The sequence below is a fragment of the Amphiura filiformis genome, chromosome 3 (genome assembly GCF_039555335.1).
Source record: "Amphiura filiformis chromosome 3, Afil_fr2py, whole genome shotgun sequence".
Classification (NCBI taxonomy): Eukaryota; Metazoa; Echinodermata; class Ophiuroidea; order Amphilepidida; family Amphiuridae; genus Amphiura; species Amphiura filiformis.
The window spans coordinates 14,034,292-14,052,828 of record NC_092630.1 but is presented as its reverse complement, the minus strand read 5'-3'; the positions used below and the strand labels follow the sequence as shown (position 1 = coordinate 14,052,828).

Below are 18,537 nucleotides of genomic sequence, written 5' to 3'. Positions count from 1 at the left end.
TCTCCCATCATTGCTTATCAATATGCATCTGTGATGAGAAGTGATAAATCAATAAATGATTTGACACTTTTCATCCAAATATCATTTATCAGTTTATCAGCTAATCATCAGTTAATGCAGTGCAGTCCGCCCTTAATGTTATGCTGTAAAACAGAGTGACGACGCAATCAAATTTAAAGCTTATCACGCACGTGTAGAGGCACTAACTTAAAGGTTCTAAAAACAAATAGGCCTACAATTCAGATGAATTTGGGACTCGCTAGCAAGCGAGTTGAATTAAATTTTGTTCCGGTTTCTTGCCGTTTTTTGGTGGATCTTCAAATGATTTTGTTAAATAAATCAACATCGTTAGGGATGAAATCAAAACTCGACCGGCGGTTGACCGGCGGTTCCATCCGGTTGTCATTGCTTAGAACAATAGCAACCAAACGGAACCGGCAGTCAACCGCCGGTCGAGTTTTAATTTCATCAATTACTGAATTAAAATATATAAAATAAAATGAATTGGATGTGATTTGCCTAATTTTTGACGTGGCTGATTATAAACTTTTCTATTGCCGCTCATAGAAAAAGGGGATGGATGAACTCCTTCGCCAGGTTACCACATCTTCACAGCATCCCATTTACCACCTAATTGCACCACTGCAAATAAATTCACCCTAGGTGCCCATAAAACCAAAGTTGATGAACAAAAAGTAAATTTATCTTTACCATGGCCTTAATTGAGGTATATTAATTAATAGACCATTTGCAGCCGTTTTGACATTTTTCGCTGAAAAGAGGTAAATTAGTGATTATTTTAAGTTACTTTTATCCTATAATTCACTTCATAACCTGGAATTACAACTGGGATTGGTTTACATATCTCCTTAGTATACCAATTACTTACTTCAATCTTTTGACCTTTAACCTAACAAAATGTAATGCTTTGCATGGTCAAAGGTCAAATGGGGTTAGGTAACATTACAGTACAGAAATAACAAACAACAACTTTTTGTTGTTAATAGTAATCCTTATCACCAAGTATAGAGAAACCAGAGAAGACTTCTTACACTTCACACAATGCATTTCTTCGCTGTACTGATTTGCTATTCAGTGCAACATGGGCTGATAGTGACGAGAAATACCTAAATTGCAAGGTCTGGATGAGTTCTGATAATGGGGTATGTTTTGTTAGTATAGACGATTTCCGTAATTGACCACTTCGTCGCCGTTGGCGGCGTTTGGCTCTGCTAACTCCAGTTTAGCGGAACAGAAACACTGAAAGCGAGGCTAAAGATCAAATTACATACTCCCAATTATAATGCAAAGTTAATTTGCTAGGACTAGATACTTAATGTAGTACAAGCACAATAGAAGTATATTATGTTTAGCATTTTGCTAATTTTAATCTGCATAATTAATTAGGGTTAATTTCTTAAAATAAAATAAACTCTAATTAATTATGCAGATTAAAATTAGCAAAATGCTAAACGTAATATACTTCTATTTTACTTATACTACATTATGTGCCAAGTTTCAGCTAGATAGTCCTTATAGTTACTTAGCAAATTAACTTTGCATAATTGGGAGTATGTAATTTGATCTTTGACCTCGCTTTCAGTGTTTCTGCTCGCTAAACTGGAGTTAGCAGAGCCAAACGCCGCCAACAGCGGCAAATTGTCTATTGACTCGTGTTGCACTGAATAGCAGATCAGTACAGGGTAGAAATGCATTGTGGGAAGTGTAAGTTACCTTCTCTGGTAAGAAACAGAAGACATGGACACATGCCAACAAACATTTTTGCACCTTTTGGTTGGCTGCGATGAGAAAGTATTACCAATTACCATGTGCACACATAAGAATATATTATGTAACTTTTGTATGAAATAACAGGCATATTTTACCATGGTCTCAAACGTAAATCATACTGAAAAATGAATTGTTCACTCAGCAGGGAGCCTGGAAAGAACGTAATCATGTTAACACAAACTAACAAACAATTAACAATATAATCCATACACCATAAAACAATGTTGCAACACCTCATAATAATATAACAGGAACAATTTTCTGAAAATGTTAGAATTTGATGTTAAAGGGGCATTTTGTGATCCACAGCCTCATCCCTGTACTTTTCTCAAAAAAAGGGTGAGATTTTTATGCCAATAAAAACCTCTGGCTACAAAATGTTTATGTACAAAAATTTCTTGCAGATTAATTTGTTTAGCAAAAATATGGTCAAATTTGAATTACGTTCTGATTACAACACAGTGGCCTATAGCAGTGTAATACACATAATCAAGCACAGGTCACAAAGGCAAAATCGAATCAACTGAAATTTTCGAATAAGTTTTTTGTGGATATCTACTGAAAATGTCATACAAAGAGGATGCTAGGATCACGAAATACTCCTTTAATGTCCTTTGACACTTATTTACAAGAAAATTTCAGAGTCAAATTTTATTAACCAAACAAACAAACATTATCATGACATGGGTAGCAACAGGTTGCACTATAACAGAATACATGTGAAACGGTTTTTGGTGGGTTTTTTTGTTCCTATGTTTGTTTGTTTACCATCTTCTTATACGAGTATCAAAAGTCCGCTGAACCTTTGGGTTTGGTTGAGAAGCTGCAAAGTAACATTTGTAAGGATAGTAAGGTACCTGACAACATACATTGTTAGCAAAACAGACACTTAAAATTGATGGACTAACTTAAACACTACAATCTCCTAAATACCCTTCACATCCTATGTGCTTTATTTCATAAAATGTTGGGTAAAGGTAAAGGATATCCGGACCCGGGATCCAGACTTATTTTCCTCAAAATAACATGTTGGTCATATTAGCAGCTAAATATATCCGGACTTATCTTCCTCAAAATAATATGTTGGTCATATTAGCAGCTAGATATCCATCCTTTCCATAAAGTAGTATACTTGCTGCCATTGTTTTTTGGGAGGGTGATAGCGAAGGTGTCCCACACTTCATTGGGACATATTGTATACTAGCTGGCCCAAAATAGGGTTCATTTTGGGAACTTCATCTAAGTATTTTAGCTGAAGAACTTTCCTCTGTTCCTCACTTCTCACATTAGGAACTTCTACACAATGCGTGCAGTGCCAAGGGAACAAAGTACAAACATGTGACTGTTAAAAGTTTTCAAACAATTTTGACCAAGATTGAATTTATAGAAAGCCCTACTTGTTTCAATTTTCAGTCTAACCCAGACTCGGAATTACTTTTCTTTTTAAGATTGCACTCCAGTGTAAAATTAGGCAAACCAAAATAGGTGTAGCTAGAGTTTCACATCCCAAATTGAGAAATTCTACTTCTTTATCAAAGTAATTGACTTTCCTAGTTAATTTCAGCAGATTGTAGAATTTATCTTATTTATGCATTACTAAAAAGCTATAGCTATAGCTTCAAGCTGTGAATTAAATTAGGCTAATATAATATTTGTACTTAAAAAATATGATTGGGATATTAATCTTTCCTAATCTTTATATTTATTAACCCACTAAACCAAAAACCTACATATTCCTATAAAAACAACTTGATTCCATTATCGTAGACTCTTGAATTGTTCCTCATTTGAAAACCCAATTTTTTTGTATAAATTTGTCAATCTCAACCTAATCAGTCCATAAGTTCCTTTTTATGAGAACCATTGGGCCATTCCATTTGAAATCCACCCCCCCCCCCCCGATCCAATCACCTATGGAAGACATGACCTTAATCTTCCACACAGGGAGTGTGAATTTCAAATAAAGCTACACATTCAAGTGATCCCATTTCAAAGTCACACTCCCTGTGTGGAAGATTAAGGTCATGTCTTCCATACGGAGTGTATATCCTATTTTGTGCTGAATAGTGTCAACCTTGATAGCGTAATATGAAATGACACTAAGAGGTTTGTTACATATTTTTTTAAGATATTGAACATTTGTTTCAGTTTTGCAAATGGGTCTTTCTCTCGAGGTCTAGTGCACTTTCTAAATTCCTGGGTCTTAAACATGAATATATTAGATTGTGACAAGAATAAATCTCACTATGAGATTAATGATAATTCTGAATCCAATCAATTAATATTCAACCGATATAAACTTGATAATTAAGAGGTTAGTGACTGTTGTTTGGAGGGTATTGTGAAAAATCTACATATTTTGCTTTCGGAACCGCGGACATTCTGAGGAAATTGTTTAGGTTTTTCAAAATATCCAAAAAAAATACCTGACGCAATGTCATTAACCACATTCAAAACCGTCACTTTTCAATTTGTTTGCTCCCATCTGTATAATATTTTCATATTTTTTTAAAAACAAAATGCAATTTTTTTCGTTCGCATAGAATACGTATGCATGCTGAGGTTACTGTTGTTTATTAGTAACCGAGTATCACATTCACATTTTGGCATATTAATGAGTTTGATTGGGTCTTTTGTAAGGCATACCCCAGATAACATGGAGATATTGGTGCGATAGTGGCTGGATATATGTTCAATAATGGCCCAATATCATTTGCTCATGGGCCCAAGATTGGGCTTGGGCCAAATATTGGGCCTATATTGGACCAATTTAGGCTGCCACTGTGATGCCAATATAAAGATTACCAATGGTAAGCCAAGATTGGCCCAATATGGGCAGCAAAATAATGCTGATGCCAAGATTGGCATTCAAAAACCAACATTGGGCCAATATATGCATGTTAAGTGGTTATGAATCTTGAAATATTCAATTGAAATTCAAATCTTATAAGTGCAATTATACCTCTTAATTTGGGTAAGTAATGACTTGATGTACATACTAAGTTAAGTGTAAGCTAATCCTAACCCTAACCATAATCCTAACCCTAATCCTAATCCTAACCCTAAACTAACCCTAACCCTAATTTTGTGTATAATTACATGAAGGAGTAACCCAAAAAAGAATAGGGTTTTCCAAATCAGGTATTTATTTTACTTTCTGTCACTCTACTGTGAAAAAGCAAATATATTAACAACATCTAGATACCGCACACACCCTGAGTAGCTGTTGCCTGAATCAAAAACAAGTTTAGTGAACCATTCCAGCTTATTATATCACATCAATGTACTTCTTCAGGCAACACCCTTTTAACTTCAAAATATCATATTGCTCACATTGTGCATTCAGAATTCGGCAAAATAGCAACATAATCAAAAAATCAATGTGTGATTTATTTTGATTTCACAAAAACATGTTATTTTGCCTTGCTTAGTAGCGAGGCACACATTTCCAACACTTGTATAAACTAATTCACATTGGCTTTAAGCTGCATTTCTCCTTTAGGCGGCAGAAATCTTGGCAACAAAAATGCTCATGTTACACTACGATCGCACCCTAAAGTGTTGAGTGAACGCGTAATGCCTTGCTCAATCTGCGATGATATATAGCACCACCGCACTGACTTGTCTTGCTATACAATCAGACCGTTCCAGACAATTTGAACAAACTTAACATTTTGTAATGTAAATATAACATTTGGAACATGAAAAGGTTTCAGGTTATCTTTATTATTACTGTAAAAACTTGATAGTTAGCATATGTGCTTACTATCGAGCGCTTTTAAAACATGCAAACATGAAGTGCCCTACTATCCACAAAAGTGTAAAGGGTTTTGAGCAAATCATCGATAGACATAGTTCTATACAAACAAGTAAACCTGCAAATTTGTGTCTCAAGCCCATTAGCTCAATTTGTAGATTGCCGGACTTTGGTACAATTTCATTGCGCTTGATAGTAAGCTCATAAGCTATACTATCGAGTTTTTACAGTATTGAACTACAGTTAATAGGCGATTGCTTTTGGTTTGTTTTAAATGATGACATTTAATGCTATGCGTGCTAACCAGTGAACCAATACTATCGGCTTGTTTGTACTCATTTTAATTCTTTTTTCATGCCAATTCCAAATATGGTCATGAAAACGTAAAATTCTAAATTATTAAATTGAAAAAAATTGAAACTTGTCATCTGCAGTCGACACCTGCATTTGCCCCTATTCTAAAATTCTACATTTTTAAAGTATTCTCCTGGCTGGATGAAGTGAGCAATTCCTGAAGTTCTTTCCCAGGATATTTGTCATTTAGAGGGAAATTTGCTTTAAATACAAAATGAACAAATAAAGAAAAACCTTAGAAATTGTATAAAAATACGATTGATCTTCCCAGGAATTTTTTTTTCCAAGACTGAGTATTCTGTTTTCATTAAAATTCAAAATCTTGTAACTTCACTTCTACTTCTTATAATTAAGCAGACAGGAATACGGGAACTACTGTTAAGCCAAACAAAATTAATTATTTGTCTCCAAGCGCTTTTGATCTTACTTTTATTTTTCATTTTTTTAGAATTTGATTCTAGTTGTCGGTATGTTGACATATAGATATAAATGCAAACATGTGTAAAGTGAGATGAAGGATTTGTCAGAGATATTGCATGCTACCTATCTTTAAGGGGGTACTACACCCCTGTCCAATTTTGTGCCTATTTTTGCATTTTTCGCAAAAATTATAGCGCATTGGGGACAAGTAAGATATGTTTATTATAGGGGCAAGGACTACAACTACTACACTGGAAATTTTATTTCAGCACAGACAACAGTTGTGGAGTTACAGTCAAAAATGAGGGAAAACCAATATTTGATCAATAAATCAATAACTACTTAATTGCTTTGATTTGCTGAATTTTCAGTACAGTAGTTGTAGTCCTTGCCCCTATAATATACATATCTTACTTGTCACCAATGTCCTATAATTTTTGAGAAAAATGCAAAAATAGGCACAAAATTGGCCAGGGGTGTAGTACCCCTTAATCCCACTAAGATAAAGATAAAGACTTTATGCAAATTGTCAATGCTAGTAAGGTTTTTTTTCAGAAAATGTAAATTTTCTTCAGAAAGACAAAACAAAACTGGAGTTCATTTCAGCAATGTGTGCGAGAGCTCCAAGACTAAACAATTAATTTTGTTTGGCTTAATTTGGAGTCATCTTGAAAAATGATATAATCACGAAGACAAGAAGCCAACTGAGTTTATCACAGGAAATCACTCATTGTTATCACATCATTTTTAACCCCCTGCCGATCTAACATTGCCTCTTATTGGTCAATTACATGATATCTTTACTTTAATCACCAATCAGAATGGAGCTTTGCAAATAATTCACCCCATTTTTGTTTTCTTGGTGAAATTATTCTAACACTGTTGCTGATTGGTCCAATTGATAATGGAAACTTCTTTTTAGCCAATCGTCAGGTAGTTCTCATGGGGTTAATATTTGGATGAAAACTATTTTATTAGACAGATCAACCATTTTAAAACAATTAAATTTCCAAACTTATGAAACTCTTTCAGAATTTGCACAACAATTTGTAACAAAAAGAGTTTGGCCCAGAGATAATTTTCCAAGTTGTAGAACAAGAAGATCTTTAAGATCATTTTAATTCAAAGAAAATTGGACATTGTAATTTATTAATTGCCGATTTTAATAATAAAAATTCTAATTACCGCAGTAGATCAAATCATGTTAAAATAGATTTTCCCCTAAAGATCTCTAAAAATATAATCCTGTCAACCATGCAAATATCTTACAGTAAAAAAAAAGAGCAATATTTTGATATTTTCTGATCAGTAAAGTAGGTCAAGTCAAAACTCCCCTGCCACTGTTTCCCCATTTAATATGTGTTACTTGATCGATCAAAATGAGTCGCATGTCGGTGCAGCAAATTTTGAGAAACGGTCATAGGGACTGATCAACATTTTCTGATTTTGATTGGTTTTAATTTTATGCCCAATTTTGATGGCTATCTTATACCATGTTAAATACCCATTTATATGATCCAAACAACTGTAAACTGATAAAGTGTGACGACTGACCCATTTTGCTTGATTTGATCACATATGTGACATGATCAATGAGTCACATGTCGACCCTGGTCGAAAATGAGTTTTACGTATGTTTCTAAAGAGAACATTTAGAGCTTTCAGAAACTGAAAACCCCATGTTGATACGGCTTTTCTTTGCAAAGTTACGTCAACTTATCAATCGCTGAAAACAACATAAAACAAAAGAATTTTAACACTTTCTTTGCCAATATCTCAAAATCAATATTAGCGACATCCAACTCATTTCCCTTGATCGTGTCACATATTATGTAGGGCATACATCAGTTGTGTTGCCTAGCAGTATCAAATACAGATGGGATGTTAAATTTGTAACATTTGCTATAGTATTCAACATGTGCCAAGTGACAGGTGATTCCGAACAATGGACTAATGCGCCGCTGCTCCTCCTGGAAACCATGTGTAAAATTAACATGTAGGACAAGGACTTGAATACTAAATGCTATAGATAGCCAAGTTGTATACTTGTACTTACATAGCAATATCCCGGTCTGTGTTTGCATGGTACATTTATTTCATTCGGACTATTTTTGAAATCTAGTTCAATAAGATAATTTAACATCCTGAAGAGGTAATTTGAATAAATATAGCGCGAGTCTAAAAATAATAGCATTACTTTGGCTGTCTTTTATGCATCAGTCCTGAATTGATGTTAGAGAGGTTATGATGCAAGGAGGGATGATTCATATTAAATTAAGAAAGTGTGTTTTTACAATTTAGCAAAAGTTGACAGTGAAAATGTTCGCTGACAATTGAATTCTAGGCTAGACGAGATGAGCAGACCCGTAAAATTGATTGATCAAACCTAAACGATGTCTGTACGTACTTTATTAATAGCGTTTTGTATAGATTTCAAATACGGAAATGGCGTAACCTAATTTTTTTGACAATTTAATCATTATTTGACATACTTCCAATCAATATTCTTATAAGAAGAATAGCAATAGCTGCCATGTGCATATTATATGGTATGATCACGCTAAATGTAAAAACAGAATTGATTTAGAGATACAATCCCTCAAACAGACGCTAAAAACCTCTTTATATTTAATTGTGTTCACAAAATAGGCCTATGAAACAATTTGACAGCATTTTGAGACTGTATATCAAGCAAATAAATGCAAAGTGAATGAAAATATGACTGTTCATATAGGGCCTACTATATGAATTAATTTACAGAGATGTTAAAAATCCTCTTTAATTGTGTTCACAAATATGAAACAATTTGAAAGCATTTTGAAGCATGTATATCAAGCAAATAAATGCAAAATGAATTGAAAATGTGACTTTGCTCTCAAACTAATGACCCATTTTAATAGTTGTATAAAGATGCATCCGAAATGTTTGAAATACACACACCCCTGTGAAAGTGTAGAGCTTAATCTTTCACATGGGGAGTATGTATTTCAAATTGAGTTACTGAATGAGTGACTCCGTTTGAAGTTAACACCCCCTGTGTGAAATATAAGATCATGTCTTCCATAGGGAGGATGTGTGGATTTTATATGGAACAGTCCAATGTACAACTGGCAGCTATTAGTTTTTCCTGCCTTTCCCTTTTATTTATACAATATTTATGTCTGGAACAACGTCAGGTTAAGGTACTCTTTGTTAAAAGATCAAGTATTTTCTCATACAACATTATTTGTGAGGCAACCGTAAGTTGCACTGTGCAATGTTTGTATAAATGCACTGGCCAGCCTAAATAATACATTCAGACTATTGATTAATGGTCTCAATGATCTAAATGTGGGTTAACCAATTTAAAGTCTGTCCACTTTGAAGTACGACGTAAGGTACGCACATTTTGCATAAGTGTATCGTGCGTCGCGTATTAAGACGCTCATGCATTTGTGTGCGGCTATAGCAGTGTGTTAATTCCTTTTGACATTCATACTCCCTCTGTGGCAGGTATTTCCAAAATCTTCCACAGGGGGAGTGTGGATTTTAAAAGGAATAGCCCAATGTCCCTGACAACCACCTGTTGTATTCATGATATGGCTGAAACACATTATGACCAATATCAAAAGCTACATATGCAATTTGGTAAATATCTTTTGATCAATTTGGTATTTTAAAAAATATTCTAGGAAAAAAGAACTCTGTTCTGTAAAGCATTTAAACACACGTGTATTTATTAATATGTGCGCTATCAGCTTTGAGACAAACCATACTGTTACAATATGGCTTAATGGCTACAATTCACATAACAAAGAAACATGGATCAAAAAACACTTCAATTACAATATCTTTGTGAAAGAGTTGCAATATAATCTATGATTCACACAAACTATTGCTTTAAATCCATCTGTTACCATGGCAACAAGACTGTATTCATACCTGGAAAGAACCGGTAAAATTAATCAAAGGAACTGAAAGAGTTACAATTACATCTAGATGATTCATACAAACAATGGATTCAGCATTATTGGTTACCATAACAACAATATTGTATTCATACCTGGAAAGGATCGGTAGAATCCGTCGGCACTACCAAAGTACTGCCACAGGAGCTGTGGATCTTCTTCATAATTCTTACGGAAGGCTTCATCAATGGGATGGGTGGCTTCTATACCATTCAAAATGGTTTTATCTGTAAGGTGGGGGCAAAAACATAACACATTTCAAGCACAAGCTTGGTTAAAATAAAATGTGGCATATCTAATAATATAAACAATAATATGATGGTAAAAAAACATCTTACTATTGTAATCCTATCATCATCTTCATTACCTTCATTTTCTAATTTTTTTTATTCAATTCCAGTACCAATTATATCTTTTATTACCACTTCAATTTAAATTGGGGATTACAAGAATTGATGCATGGACAAATTTTTTGCCATTCTCTTCTCTTATCCTTCCTAAAACTTGGTTATTCCTTCATGTCATTTTACACGAAATAAGGGTTAGGGTTAGTTTAGGGTTAGGATTAGGGTTATGATTATAGGGTTAGGGCTAGGATTAGGGTTATGATTATGATTAGGGTTAGGATTAGGGTAAGGATTAGCTTACACAAAATAATAGAGGTTATCCACTTTACTCATGTGTGACTTCTAACAAAAGGTGCTGATTCCCGTAGTATTCCTCATTCAAACCAATTCAATACACGACCTCGGAGTTACTTGCATGACTTTGGCGGGTTAGTTTGAAACAGTCATGGTTGCACATGCAGGTACTTCTTTTGAAAGTCCTAAACAAGGTATAGCAGTCGCTGATATGATATGCAGCTTATAGAACACGGATAACCTCTATTACATGAAGGAGCGACCTAAAACTTGGGATGTCTATTAGAAAAAGTTAACTAACAATTTAGCAAGCTAATATCAGGGATCATTTTCTACAAATGAATTTCACTCTTGAACAAAAAAGCTCTGTATAATGCCTCTTTTACCAATAAAAACAGGAAAAGAAAAACACTATAAGGCGATGAAAATATCCCTGTTCTATGGGTTGACGGACCTTTCAAGTAGTGTCGGTCTGGCCTTTTTTGAAAATGACCTTAAAAACCCCAAAATCTGTGTAAATATTTTGAAATACAAAAAAAATTAATAATTAACTTTGGGCCAGCATCAGCCCTTGAATTAAGGATCTGAAGGGGCATGGTAACTTGTTTAGGGCAAGTTGATAATTGCCTTGCATTTTCACTGAATGGCAAGGCAGCAAGGCAGTTTGTAATATTTCAAGAGGGCATCATGGCAACTGTTGAAAATTTGAGAAGGGCACCAAGACAATTTTTCAAAAGCAAAAAAAACACACACAAACAGTCTGATAAATGATTTTATAATGAAGGGACAGGGCTGGGGCACCAACGGCAACTACATTCGAGGGCACGGCAAGTGACTGCCATCGGTAAAGGACATATTTTGAGGGCATTACGGCAGTGGGGATAGGCATCCACGGCATTATGATATGGGTGTCGTGGATTAATTCGAGAGCTGGCCAGCATTCATTTGTACAGGGATTTTTTTTACTAAATTCTGGGTCAGTTGGACCCATAGAACAGGTTTGGTTTTTTCGTCGTCTAAGTCATAAGTTTTTGTCCTTGTACTTACCACCTTCATATATATCAGTTGGAATCTGAACGGCACTTTTATTGGTATTGACCTCAGTCCGGAAATTTTCCAGGAGAGTAAGAGGTAACACCTCTGGTGTAATATTCTTGGCATTTGGAAATTTGACATCCTCAGCCTATAAAAATCAAATAACACGGGCAAACGACAAAAGAAACTAATTAGATATCCATCACTCTATTACGCAATGTCACAAACCATTGACCCGATTACGTATAGTGTATACACGGACTACAGGGCGATCCGGCAAAAGGAGAAATCACACATATCTAGACCTAAACAATTTAATCAGAAATCAGGCTCTATTAAATGTCACATATATTACAACATAATGTGTTACTTGCGACGACAAATGTCATCGATAATTAAATGGTTTCAATACAAGATTTTAACCACCATTGGCATGTGTAAGGCAATTTGATGCATGCTTGCTTTAACTGGGCAATTCCAGTTGAAATCCATACACCCCCTATGGAATACAAAACCGTAATCTTCCACACAGAGAGTGTGAATTTCAAATAAGGTACCTGAATGGGTGACTCCATTTGAAATCTGCACCCCCTGTGTGAGAGGTTAAGGACATGTCTTCCATAGGGGATGTATGGATTTCAACTGGAATAGCCCATGTTGGAGCAGACGACACTGAATGGGTGACCCCATTTGAAATCTACACCCCCTGTGTAGGAGGTTAAGGTCATGTCTGTCATATGGGGTGTAAGCATTTCATATGTAATAGCCCATTGTGACGGCCTTCCAACAGGTAATTGATTTGTAAAAGGTAGGGCATAGGTGACTTCATCATCTCGCTATATCTTACCTCCGCCCTCAGACAAACCAACCATGCACCAACAGCTTCTTCATGTAACCATTCACATCACATACAAGAGGCCTTGGCAGTTTAATTATGACCCAGATATACTTGACAACAGTGTTGCCAAACTCACAATTTGGGGGGCCCAATTAGACCATTTTGAGCTATGGTCTTGCCACTAGCAATGCAATTTGGGGGCCCAATTAGACCATTTTGAGCTATGGTCTTGCCACTAGCAATGCAATTTGGGGGGCCCAATTAGACCATTTTGAGCTATGGTCTTGCCACTAGCAATGCAATTTGGGGGGCCCAATTAGACCATTTTGAGCTATGGTCTTGCCACTAGCAATGCAATTTGGGGGCCCAATTAGACCATTTTGAGCTATGGTCTTGCCACTAGCAATGCAATTTGGGGGCCCAATTAGACCATTTTGAGCTATGGTCCATTTGTTCAATTTTGTCCATTTTGTTCAATTTGGAAATTTTGGCAAAAATAGCTAGTCAAATAAAAAGAAAATAAGAAAATATAAATAAGTCGGATGTCAATTTAAAGCAAGCATGTTGGCAGCCTTATCTCAAAAAGTTTGAAAATAGCGCATCTTACATCCAAACTCTATATATTTATTTTCTCAACTGATTTCTGATGAAAAGTATTATGCTGGAGAAATGGTTAAGCATCAGTAACTTCTCCTGTACTTGTGTACTTGCGTAATATATGTTTGTGTGTATTGTACACGTATGACCTCGACTGCCTACATTAGTAGTAGTAGGCCTACCCAGTCTGTTTATCAGTGGGAGCTGGTAGCCTAATGGCAGTGGAGTGTCTGGGGGAGGGGGGCTTTGGGGGGCTGAAGCTCCCCGCACTTCGTTAAAAATCATGTAAAAGCAGCTGTTTTTTGGCGATTTTAGCCATTAAGCCCCCTGCATAACTCTGAAAGCCCCTCTGGATAGGGTGTCTGTCTGGAGATCGGAAGGTTGTGGCTTGTGGGTTCGAATCCCATGCCGGCACATTCCCTTGCTTTTCTCTTCAAGTTGGGTTGTGTGCCACTTGGGTTTTATGTTAATTTGTGTTGTCTTATTTACTTGTAACACTTTGGGCTTGTAAACTGTTCTTTCTTTCTGATTTCTGACTATTAATTACTTAAATTTTGGGCAGGATTTCTGTGTACTCCTACAACTTGTTAAGTGTTGCGCCCGCAAAATAGTCTGCAAATTTAAGCAACCCTGCGTACCGACCTATCATCTATGCTACATATGCCGGTTGTTTTCTTGATATTAACTCTCTCTTGTATTTTCATCAAGTCACCAAATGGCCCAAATAAGAACATGCTATCAGGGGGCATTGAATGTAATATAGTTAATTAAATTGCTGGCTACCTAGAAACAAGGTGGTGCCATATAGATGTAAGCATACAAATTACTAGGCACAATATAAGTTATAACATAGAAAACAACTCATGCGATGAAGTCTACGTGGTAAGACTTCAATAGTAAAAGGCTGTCATATGAAGCTAGGTTAGCTTTGAGGCCTAGGACTTACAGGGTTAGGTTTTGGGTTAGACTTAAGGGCTCTCAGTATTTATGTGGGACCTGAAAGCCCATCAGACACACCAAATTGCCCTCTGAATACAATGAATATTCATCTGATATCAAATAAAAATGATTTTTTTTGTAAAATTTGTGATGATGATATTTTTGGACATTTAACCGTCCTCAAAGTAAACTTGATAAATCTGACGATGTGTACTTAAAGTGTGTTTAGCTGGGATGAAAAATCATATGAAAGTTTTGTATAAGGTCAAAACCTTCAATACCAAACTTGAAAATATTTGACTTTGTTTATCCCTCAAACAAGTTAAACAGTCAACCAAAAATAAAACAAGTCATAAATGTCTTGCTTGATGTAAACTTTGAAATAAATCATAGAAATCAGTTTCCACAAAATCCATCAAAATTCAAGAAATGTATCTCCTTTTGCTTTCTATCACCAACAGTGAATTTCAACAAAATCTTCTATTCTTCTTTCTTCTTTTGAAATTTAAAACTAGCTGAGTATAATCACTACCCTTGGTAACTCTATTTCTTTCATCCCAAGCTAATCACAGAGGTGGAAAAGAGTTGACAAACCCCCCAATTCTCCCAAGTCCCATTGCAATTCTGTGTCTAGCTCCCATGCTCTGATAACACTAAATCTAATTTCTATGCTTGCTCTGATTATAGAGCCAGTATCGTTTACTTCCCTCCTGCCAAATTCTCTCCATTCTGATAACAGACCTAATTTACTTTCGTGATTTAGTTTTTTGTAACGTGTGTGCATTGCCATACAAAATAGTGATGTTCAAAGTTTTGTTAGTAAAGTGGGTATATGTCACAATATGTAACTGATACATCTTATACATGTATACAAGATATTTTTGATAAAATATAACACAGTTTTATCACATAATTCAGAATATAGCCCTTAGCATAGTAATAAATGTGTTTGGAGCTCTACAGGACCAGATTCTTATTGTTGCCGTCCCAGAGGTACACCACTACTTCATTGGTACTCTGGAGTACCTGTGAGGGTACTCCCGAATCACACAGACACAGTGGTACAGCTGGGGGGTGAAATTGCCCCTCCCCCCACATAAATTTTTCAGGGATAAAATGGGGATGGCAAAAAGTTAAGTGTTATTAAACTGACTAAAAATGAGACAATATATTGCAAAATGCTTTTCCCCCCTCCCCCACGCTAAAATCCTGGCTGTGCTACTGAGTAAACTGTGGTGCTGCACTGGTACTCTGGAGTAGCCACACAGTAGCTGGGCAGCGCTGTACCTCTGGTGTCAGCAGCAATAGGAATCTGGTTGTGCATAGTCCTGAAAAAGTCTTGTCTTGGACCACTAAATCCCAGCAGGGGTATGGTAAAATCTTACATTGAAGCCTATGAGACGAATCCAATTTCACACATTCCTGCTCCTCAATGGCAGCCATTAGCCGGGACGGGTACCCAACTATCCCACCTAAAATGTGGGATGATGCAGCCTTGAAGGGTATTATAAACTGCATTCTATCACCCGTGTAACACGTAGACAAAAGGATGATGACAGTTTACAACACAAAAGAATCTAACATCGAATTTTAAGCGGGTTTAATCCACCCGATTGTGTACTCACAACACCTGTTTGGTGCATGCGGGTACCCAAATATGGCCGACCAAATCCTGACCATGACTTGGCTCGTTGGATTCGTCTATACCATTTATACAATTATGTTTTTAAATATTGAGTTGTATTGCTCCAGCGGTTTTTATATGAGAAACAAAAATGTGTGTAATAATGCCAGTAAAATCTATACTCCCTGTGTGGGAGATTAAGGTCATGTCTTCCACAGGGGTGTATGTATTTCGACTAGAATAGCCCGTTGGAAGAGACGAAACAGAGAAGTGTGTAAAGGGGAGAAAATAGAAAACATTCTGGTACAAAGAAATATATAAGAGAGATATATGGGAGATTAGTCATGTATTTTGGAAATGCGCTCAAACAAAGCCAAAAAAAGGGCACTTTCTTTGAAATGGGTTAACCCTCTCCATGGTGTCGACTGCAGATGACAAGTTTCAATTTTTTTTTAATCAAATATTTCAGAATTGTACATTTTCATGACCATATTTGGAATCAGCATTCAAAATGCATTAAAATGAGTACAAATGAGCCTACTATTGGTTTAGTAGCTCTTTTACAGCTCTTGACATTTTGAGAAAATATCTCTAAACTTTTTAAGTTGAAGACTACATGTATATGGCTAGCGCACAGAGCATTAACTTTTGACTCTCTCCATGTGCTCTCAGACCCTTTTCTAGGGTGCCCATTACCCTTCCTCCTTTGTCGGTGGTCCTGACGAAAGGGGAATAAAACTGTAGGAGAAAGGGTCAGGGAACCCGGACATGGCACAATCAATGGAGAAGGGAAGTGACAAGGAAACATAAGATGGAGAGAGTGGGAAAGAGGAGCTATTTATATATGGGCTGATTTCAAAAGGCTCTGTGGGAGGGAGGAAGGCAACTTTTAAGGGGCAACATTTGGCAAAAATTGTAAAACATGGGCTAAACTCTTAAATATTAGGGTAGCCAGCATCTCACAGGGGGGGGGGGGCAAGACTTCTGACAGGGGTGAAGCTGCCCTTCCTTTGCTACGCCACTTCCAGGATTGCAGGTGATACCTATATTTTGTATATATTTCATAATAAATTAGTTTCACTGCCTAATATGGATGACTTACCTCTATTGACTCATTGTATCTATGACTGGCAAAGGCATCTTCAAGAACGTTTACTATATGCTGTAACAGATAATAGGAGAAATATTAATAGCAGGCATTAGGCCAAAAAAGAAATATTTATTTATTTATTCTTTCTTTATCCAGGGTAACCTCTTCAGTATCTAGTACTGATCTCCAAGAAGGCCCTGCACTTAATTACAAAATATACAATACTTAATAAATAACATATCAAAACAAAGCTTATACTTTCTAATACAAAAATAATGGAAACAAGGAAAACATTTTAAGAAGACATGTTAAATAGAACATTGAGCAAATACATTTTTAAACATATGAAGGTTCATTGACTCGTAATTACTTCGTACATCAGATGCAAATTTGTTCCATGCCTTGGCACCTCTATAATGAAAAGTACGCTTACCCTGATTATTGCTCCAAAGTGGAACAATAAGGGTTTTAGAACTTTGACTTCGCGTACATTTACCATGCATAGACTCAGTAAAAGAAAATTGGGAACTCAGATAATTTGGAGCAAGACCTTTCAGACATTTAAAAACTACAATGAGGAGATGGTTTTCCCATCTTTTATCAAGTTTAAACCAATTCAGAGAATACATTAAATCAACTATAGGAGTTCTAATGTCGGCATTGAGCAGAATTCTAGCAAGTCTATTGTGAAGTATCTGGAGAGAGTTGGATAAATCAGCATTGCAGTTTGACCATACAGTACTACAATAGTCAAAATGGGGCATTACAAGTGCATTGGCAAGCATATTTAAAGCCCCATTTACGCTTGGAGATATTATTTGATACAAAGGTTACATGATCATTCCAACTTAATTTTGGGTCAAGTACAACACCCACATACTTAAATGTTTCAACCTTTTCAATAACATTATTTGCATGAGAAAGTGAAATATCATCAAATTTGTTGAGAACATGATTAGTACCAAAGACCATGAGTTTTGTTTTTTAACATTAAGAGTAAGTTTGTTTTCATGAAACCATTTACCAATACAACTCATATTTTTGTCTAATTCCTGTTGGAGTATAGCGGGGTCAGAAGAGGAACATAAGAGAGTGGTATCATCTGCATACATCACACAATTACATGACACACTATCAGGCAAGGAATTAACATAAACAATAAACAACAGAGGCCCTAAGATTGACCCTTGTGGAATTCCTATATTAATGCTTTTGAAGTCAGACAAAGAGGAATTTACATTAACTCGTTGTGCCCTGTTATATGCCTGGTTGCCTTCCGCGACTGCCCGAAAAAAATTAAAAATCTTGGGTCACATTTGTTTCCCTATCACTAGAAAGAATCTAGTAATATCTTCTTCTTGTTTGGGTAGGTAAACCAAAAAGTTTGCTAAAATCATTTTTTCTTGAAAGTTTTTATCTAATGATGAAGAAACTTCAACCAGACTAAGTGATCTGGTGAGGATCGCCGTAGATAGCAGGTCGCGGTATTTTTACAGGACAGGCA

General features: G+C 35.9%; 1 protein-coding gene across 1 annotated transcript in view; it reads right to left on the bottom strand.

The window, feature by feature from the left end:
* The window catches only part of LOC140148075 (voltage-dependent calcium channel subunit alpha-2/delta-1-like), a 313,901-nt gene that overhangs the window by 102,068 nt on the left and 193,296 nt on the right, over positions 1 to 18,537 (bottom strand). Inside the window, exons 4-6 of the mRNA XM_072169928.1 lie at positions 17,046 to 17,105; positions 11,958 to 12,093; positions 10,365 to 10,496 (exon numbers count right to left, since the gene is read on the bottom strand). Coding sequence (XP_072026029.1) covers positions 10,365 to 10,496; positions 11,958 to 12,093; positions 17,046 to 17,105 — 328 coding nt within the window. The remainder of the gene's footprint in view (positions 1 to 10,364; positions 10,497 to 11,957; positions 12,094 to 17,045; positions 17,106 to 18,537) is intronic.